The following is an 8,360-nucleotide window of genomic DNA, read 5'->3' on the forward strand; positions in this document are numbered from 1 at the left end:
TAACTCCCACAGCTGGGACCATATTTCTGTGTTGTAAGAATGCAGTTAGAAGTTGTTCATTACGCTGAATTATTTCGTAATTACTGCAGACTTAAAAGACATAGGAAATATTGTTTAAATAAAGCGATAAGGAAGGAGGCAGATAGTAGGTTTAGCTTTAGGTTTTAATTAAATGTGACGGATGGTTGTTTCCTACTGTTTTCTGACGAATTAACAACAATAATAATAATTATAATATTAAAAATCAATAATAATAATAATGTAGGTATTGAGTTGTTTTTAGGCAGTATATTTATCTTTTTTTATATTCAATTATTCTATTCATTAATTCTATTAATATTTTTTTTGCCAATTTATCTGTGAATAGAGAATGGGAAAAATTAATTATGCCAACAAAATAAAAAAAAAACAATTGTATTAAGTAAAATCTTTTCAAAATAATGCCAGCATTATTGCTTGTCTTCAGTGATCAATTAAATGTTTTAAAGACAATCATATGAAACATGACGGAAGTCTGAGTTTCAAATAAAACAGACTGATAAGTTACATTTAATGTTTCTTTGTTATTTTACAATTACTGAATTTCTGAGAAATATAAGACGCCTTCTCTTCACTACATCAAAAATAAAATAATTAAGGGTTTGGAAATTTAATTAAGATGTTAACACTGGCACATCAGATTATTTTTAGCTGGTTGAATTCCCATAAATTAAATGTATGCAGAGCAGGCTGAGCATCACACAGTGATGGGTGTATTTGAAAGTAGGTCACCAGACTTCTGGAAAGAAAGAAAGAAGAAAAAAAAAAAAAAAAAAAAACTTGTGCTGCTGTGTGGAGCGCCTTTCATTTCTGAAATGGAGATTTAAATTGTGAGCTGCTGGCTCTCTTCCTGTATATCTGCTGCTGCACCAGACAAACCAGTTGGACTGTCTGCATGATATTTTTAGGACAGTGTGCTCAACAGTCCCCGATGTGGATGTATTTTATTCAACTGTTTTATGGGAAAACATTTTTGTTTGTTTAAGCCACTCCTGCAACTTCCCTGTTTGCACAATCATGGAAAGTGTCACAGTTTTTCACCTCTGAGTAAACGCACAAAAAGTACAGACCTAAAAAAAAAAAGAAAACATTTTCCAGCTCCGTTTCAGAAGTACACACAAGCCCACTCTATTTTTTTGGTGGCGGGAGTAGCTAATCCATCTGAGGAGCAAGTTTAACCCGAGATGAACATGTCCTCTCCGTCAACTACAACTACAACTTCTTGATCTTCGTTTGGAGTCATTTTTGTATTTGTTCGAGGCTAATTACAAATCTGCTGCCACTGAACTTCTAAATGCCAGCTGTCACGACCTCTGAACCCATCAAGTGTGCCTTTCACATGACCTAAGCCCTTTGCTAAAGAGGGCCTTGGTTTTTCAAGAACTCATCACAAATTTGCATAAGCCATTAGCTACATCAATGTAGGCCTGTATTATGTTAATTTAGCTTTGGGGGAAAACAAGTTTCATTGTTGTCTTGAAAAATAATTTGTATACTAGAATTTGACCTAAAACATGCTTTCCCTAAAGGGCACAAACTCACACGTGACAGCCTACCTATCTGGAAAGGTGCGAGGCCCTGTGAGGGCCCTGTGTGTGGTCATGATGAACGTCCCTGCTGCTTTGTAAGGATGTTTCTAGTTTTTTTTTTTGCTATGGGCTGCTTGTTTTGCTCCACTAAAATGTTGACCTGAGGTGAATTTCACAACTTGCTTGCTAGGCTTAATCAGTGTTGGCCTCTCTGATGACAGAGATGTCCAGCTATTGGCCGAGACCAGGAGGGCACGTCATCTCCATCAATCAGGGACCGCTGCTTCTCCTCTGAGGAATGTCCCCACGGTCGTCCAGCCGTCTGACCATGCGTTGCTGGATGCATGAGAGGCCGGGCATGAAGTGCAACCCCGTCCAATGATTATGCAGGGGGAAAGGTGATAATGACTTCCTATCAGGAGTTAACGGCTGAGGATGAGACTAGCCCTCTGTTCATGGGCTGCTGCCGAGCAAAAGAGGTCATAAACCGGGACCTGGACGGCAGGTTTCATCCTCAAGTCGGCAGTCGTGATGAGCAGGGGAAACTGGAGGTGGAAGTTGCAGGATTTTATCCTCTGCATCAGACTCTGTGCACCTCTTCGGGCAGCCCTCCTCCTCCTCCTCCGCCACAGTGTGAGACTCTCGAGGGCTTCTCGACACCGGCCTGCCCCCACTCGTCCCGTGTCCCCTGGCGGTGCAGGGCGCAGGGGCTGGGCTCTCCGGGACGCGGATACCGAGCGTCAAATAACGAGACGCGATGCTGCGGTTTTGGGTCACTTCCAGAGAAAATTCAAATCTACTCCCACAGTGGCCCCGTCGCCGTGGGAAGTTCAGCCGGCTCGGACTGTAACGGAGCAGATACGGAAGAAAGGAGTAAAACTTTTGAGTGGATGAAAGTGAAAAAGAGTCAGCAGCGGGCGGGTAAGTTTTTTGTCGTTAGATATAGAGCTCAAGAGCGGGATAAAGCAACCTAAACACATATATATATTGAGGGCGAATTACTTTTAATCATAGGCTTTGGATAACTTTCATTCATAGTTGACAAAGTTTGGTCGAACTTTTGTCTTTGCGCTGGAAAAAAGAAAAAAAATAGCTGACGTACTTTGTGCGTCACTGTGCACAATTTCCGCCGTCACCAACAAACAAAAGTTGAGTTGAGAAAAAGATTTGTCCCTCTTAAAAAGCAAATCTACACGTTTGAAAGGCAGCCTGTAACTGTTTACTGGACGCCAAGTTTGAATATGCACATGAGGGCTCTGTTTGCTTAACGGTTTCATGTTAATGTCCGTCTGTTAGGTTGTTTGACATCTTTGCTCCACCTACTGTTACAAGCCGGGTTTACTGTACACAGAAGGAGGGTGAAGCACAGAGAAAGGCCTGCTTAGCCTCAGTGTATATTCAACCCAGAAACTGATCAATTATTTACCCTTGCCCTTATACTAACCAGTAGACTTTGAATAATGCAACAGACCACTGCCTGTCGAGACTCACAGGAAGTTGAGTAAAACTTACTCTTGTAAGCTGGAGTGCTCCAAGAGTATTGATTAGTTGTCTGTTTATAATGAAAGCCCTTGTGTATTGATTTCAGTTTGCAGCACCTTTACATGTGTCCACCTTTTTAACATAATTGCTGTCACAGATCATCATTTCACTGACTGATGAGTCCTGGGCAGAGAGCCCACAGAAGAATACATATCCCAGGCTTAAAAAATACCAATAGCCTGCTAATGTGAAAAATGCCTATCAATCCTGTGTGATAGTTTCTTATATAGATCCTTCATTTGATCAATAATGTCACTTGACTGACTGGCGACTGTACTTGGGTAGGGTTTCATACATTTTATATGGAAGAAGATTTACAGCAGCGGTGGTCCAGTCTACTTTTTTTTTCTTCTTCTTTTTTTTTTTAACAGTGTAATCTCTGCTGTGAGGGTGCTGCTGACCCAAATGTTCAGTGACCAAAGATGCAACTTTATTACAAACTGTTTGTGGTAAAAGGTACAAAACTCCTCTACAAGGGATGCAACAAAAACAAAACTGTTGTTAAATTCAGATGGGAGGGTAAAATAAGGTGGACATAACTTCTGATGCTGCTTATTAACATCATTGATATGCCCAAAAGGTGACATCAACACATTTTACATTTACTGCATAGTAGCAGGATGCAACAAACACAAAACAATTTGTAGCTGTTGAGCATCAACTTGCTCCAAATTCAGATCACTGTGTAAAAATAAGGTGCATTTTGCAGACACCTTGATTTCAGTATTACATAATGGAACAAACTTACAAAGCATCCATCCATTATCTATACCTGCTTTATCCTGAACAGGGTCACAGGGTGCTGGAGATTATCCCAGCTCATTTTGGACAGGTCAGCAGTACCAACAAATCAACAACTACAAAATTAAAATTCATAATAGTGGGTATTGATGTCCATTCTAACACCTGGATAAACATGTTTCTAATCATGCTGCTGCAAGAGAAGGAAAATGAAGTGGCATGAACTGATTTGTTGTAAGAAGCAAAAAAAAAGAAAAAGAAAGGAGGACTACTTTTGATGATGCTCTTGCATGTTCACAATTTAGATTTTAGTAGATAACATCCGTCTGATGAAGCCAAAGTGAGGGAGGTAGAAGGTACCGACCACACCTTTGATTGGTCCTTTATCCATCAAACACATTAGCCACTCATCTAATCCGTGCACTTAAGAAAGCCATTTACTCACACCCACCCAGGCACACAGACATCTCCTCGCAGTATTGTTAGCATCTCTGTAACCTCTTTCTATATGTCTCTGAAGGAGATCATCTGTAGGAGTAACTCATTAGCACTACTGTGTAACTTGTAAAAGAGTCATTAGTGAAAGTATGCTTTCCTCTGGAGGCTGTATTGGTTTTGGCACAAAACAAAGCCTTGCGTATTCTTCCATGTTGAAAGGCCTCCACAGACCTGCTGTAACCTGATCTCCTGGCTCAGTGTATATACTCCCAGTGCGTCATTCTTCAATTATGCTTTGACAGCACCTGAATTACTGTGGGCTGGATGCCCAGATGACTGAGGCAATGTGTATTGATCTATCCCCTTTCTTCTTCCCTCTCCTTGGCTTGGAAGGCCCTTCCATTCCCTTTGCTGGCTGGCTATTTTTAAGTGTGCAAGTCATTCCTCAAATATTTAGTTTGATTCTTTTATGCCTTCTGGCCGGCATCAATTCTATTATCTTTGGAGCCATTAATCAGAATGTGCATGTGATTTGCACTCCTGAAAGCTGAAGTTCTTAATTACGTACAGTTTCTCTCTATTGGTTCTTCATATTCGCTGCTCTCTAATTCTCTAGCTCAGTTACCTTCACATTCATTTTCTTAAAACACAGATGTTGACATTTATCCTATAACTGACCTTTCCATCTGCTATGCTTTTCGAAGTGGCTGGAGGCCTGTTAACCTTCCTCACTATGAATTGTGGTGGGAGGCATTGCTCTACACCTGGCACACTGACTCCATTATGCAGCAGCACATTTTCTCAGAGGCAAAGGCTCACTGACGACTAGCCACAATGTCAGCAGTGAAAAATCAAGATATAGCTGCGGTTCCTGTCATTCATTGCACATAAGTAGCATAGATGATACTTTAATGTGTAACCCAGAAACCTCAGAGGACAAAAATGGGGACATTTGTCATTAATGCAGTGTTTGAAAGGATTTGTAAACTGTTAAACTGTCATTGACACAGAAAGGCCTAAAGGCAAATAATTAATGATTCTGATGAATACAGTTAATGGACTGTAAATGCTACGAAGTTGTTTTGAATCGCCAAACATTTCTCTGACTACTTTCATATATATCTGCAATATGCATGTTTTTTCCCCCCTGTGTTTTAATGAACTCGCTGAACATTTTGACGAACATGCTTTATAGTCGACCATATTAAAATATGAAATGCAGAATAGCAGGCGTGCAATAAATGTGAAACGCTCAAGTCTCTCAGAGTCAGAGATGTCTGCTCAAATCTCTGGTTACTTATCAGCAATTGATGCTTTGGACTGACTGTTGCACAGGTGTTCCTGTTTTTATGTCCACATCTGTAGATGAGGAGCAGTTCCCCATCTTCCTGTTGTTCAGCACCCAAAGATTTTGCAATGTGCCTGGAGGCTATTGCTAAAGTTGATACGTCTGTGAAATACATCTTTGTTATACAGACAGAAAAATGGCTCCCGAGTGAAGACTTTAAATCAACGAACTGGCTCGGGGCCAATTCCTACAAATCAGTTTCATATCATTTTAGGCTTGATGCCCCTGTATCAAACAAATCTGTGATTATTTATTCAATTTATATTTCTCTTTATCACTCGAATTGGGCCACAAATCGTTTAGAGATATGATAAATATTTTATTTACTTTCTGAGGATATACAAAAGTTATAACTTCATATAAATGACCAACGTTTATTATATCAGATGTCTTAGCTGTGGAACAAATGTTAATGTAATTTCCTGGATTTCGGCGAGAATAATTTAATTCAGTAAGGTTTTGTGCTTCTTTTGTGGGTAGCCACATTGATCTTGCTGACGACTGTTTTCATCTCTCTTCCCAGCCAGGATACACATGACCTGTGGGTTCAGTATTGTTGGCGCGGGCCTCAGTGTGGAAGCTGGAAGCCGCAGCATCTGCACGGATGGCCGTCCCACGGCAAACGGGCCCCCGAGGACCAGCTACAGCACCAAGCAGCTGACCGAGCTGGAGAAGGAGTTCCACTTCAACAAGTACCTGACGCGGGCCAGGCGGGTGGAGGTCGCCAGCGCCCTGAAGCTCAGAGAGACGCAGGTGAAAGTTTGGTTTCAGAACAGACGCATGAAGCAGAAGAAATTACAGCGAGACGGGCTGCTCTCCAAACTGGGGCCCGCGGCTGCGCACTCACACGCCGACAGTTTGGACACCTGCCCCTTTCTCGGACCGACCTCGCCACAAAACCTGCCCCCGAAGTCCTGAGCCGCGTGGAGCTGCGCCATGACTTACGCAACGAGGGCGCCAGCCCGCATTTGTTATGATTCGCGTTTGCATCGGTTTCAATCAGGCCTCACCTACATTTGCTTACCACGATGGATGCTTATCGCAAGAAGCGCAAAGGCAAGTTTCTTCATGCAAGAACGGGTCAAAGCGATTTGTCATTCTCCCCGGCTTCAGACTGGCGCTCTGATTTGAATATTAAAATTCAAGTCATTCCATTGCGCTCCTATCTACACAATGTAAACGAAGATACAAAGTTATATTAATTGTCCATAGAAACTCTGGAGGACTATTTGTTTATTTATTTTAGACAATTTATTCAGGAACTGACAGTACTTTAATATATTCAACTGGACACGTGCTCCGCAGTTTTGTCTAAAATAACACAAATTATTATTCTTTATTTATTTAAGGTTTGTACGCCAACACTGAAAGACAATCCAATGTAATTACTTTTTATTTATTTTTTTTACACCATTTTCAGTCATTTCTGCAAATTTATTTTAATATCACAATGCTGCTGCTTCAAACAATTATAGTCCAGAATAATGCAGATTTCTATTAAAGCTGTTTGTCTTTGGCAGCCCACATTTGAGGAAAGAAGCACATGCACCTGTTGTAGAGCGAGTGCATCTTTAACGTGATGTGTTTGATAGTATTGAGACTAATTTAACGAAGCTTAAGTGCTGATTTCCTGTTGTATATTTTGCACTGTTTTTAAGGTTTTCATTATCCTCTGTCCACGGTAAGATTAAAATGCCACAATTGACTGATAGATTTATTGATCGCTCATATTGATCCGTGATGATCAATCTATTTGAGACACAAATCTGGGAGCATTTGCGTGCATCTGTAACTGCACGTTAATGGGATGTAGAAACATCACGATCGGGAGTTGTTGCGTCTTTTACTACCCCTGTATATGCATCAGAAAATGATAATTTAGCTTGAACACTCATGCGGGAGAGCAGACAATAAAACGTCTGCGCTTTTTTTTTTTTTTTGCAGCTCAGCCAACCAATAAACTGTGCGGCCCCAGCAGTTGGAGACGCTAAATATTCCTTCCTGATTCACATCTCATCTCATAAAGTAAATGGTTGTAAACACGGCCCTTAAACACTGTTATGTTCCCAGTATCACAATGCGTTTTTATCATGTTAATGTCTGCTTTAATATCGAGATATGGGCCATCAGGCACATTCATTTCATGTCAGGGAATATTTTTGTTTAGCTTTCAATTAGCGTGTTTTCACTGGATATGAAGGTCACTGGATCCAAAGTGAATGTTAATCAAAACAAAAGGTGTTGTAGATGAGAACTAAAGTGCTCGAATAAAACTGAATACATTATAGTTTGTTTTAAACCTTTAACAGGTGTCCATGCTGGAATTTGTCATGCAAATCCATTTTTACTGATATTACATATAAAAATAAGACAATTGCACCTCTCCAGGGAGTAAGAGTGGACACTAGGGCTGCAAGGCCAAGCTAATATATGCAGTTACACCAGAGTTCACCCCTCACCTCCTGACCTTTGTCTTGCCTCGGGACAAGGATGACCCGGTCAGCGGCTCAGGGAAAGAAAGATGCACCATTAATTCGGGTGACCTCGAAGTCTGAGCATTTTCTCTTTCTTTCTCTCATTTTCTCGATTTTTTTTTTTTTTTCAACAACGCTTTTGTTCTGGTGGTGGGTTTCAATGTCCACACGACTATATTTCATCGAGCTGAATAGAAGGGCGACCAGGCCATATGATAATTGTTCATATTATAATTCCATACCAGGCCG

The 8,360-nt window shown here is 40.8% G+C and overlaps 1 protein-coding gene across 1 annotated transcript; it reads left to right on the forward strand.

Moving 5' to 3' along the window:
* The first annotated feature begins 1,972 nt into the window (after positions 1-1,972).
* hoxc1a (homeobox C1a) lies at positions 1,973-7,634 on the forward strand. Its single transcript, XM_069140575.1, has 2 exons — positions 1,973-2,489; positions 6,161-7,634. Exons 1-2 carry the CDS (start codon positions 1,973-1,975, stop codon positions 6,553-6,555), a joined length of 912 nt encoding a protein of 303 aa, XP_068996676.1. The 3' UTR covers positions 6,556-7,634.
* Positions 7,635-8,360: the final 726 nt, after the last annotated feature.

The sequence above is a fragment of the Embiotoca jacksoni genome, unplaced genomic scaffold (genome assembly GCF_022577435.1).
Source record: "Embiotoca jacksoni isolate LCO1_2020_lvr unplaced genomic scaffold, fEmbJac1.0.p SCAF_9, whole genome shotgun sequence".
Classification (NCBI taxonomy): domain Eukaryota; kingdom Metazoa; phylum Chordata; class Actinopteri; family Embiotocidae; genus Embiotoca; species Embiotoca jacksoni.

Bases quoted from the DNA above. Each gene is read 5' to 3' on its own strand.
- hoxc1a (XM_069140575.1), top strand. From the start codon at position 1,973: ATGACTTCCTATCAGGAGTTAACGGCTGAGGATGAGACTAGCCCTCTG. The intron at 2,490-6,160 runs GTAAGTTTTTTG...CTCTCTTCCCAG, and splicing joins AAAGAGTCAGCAGCGGGCGG to CCAGGATACACATGACCTGT.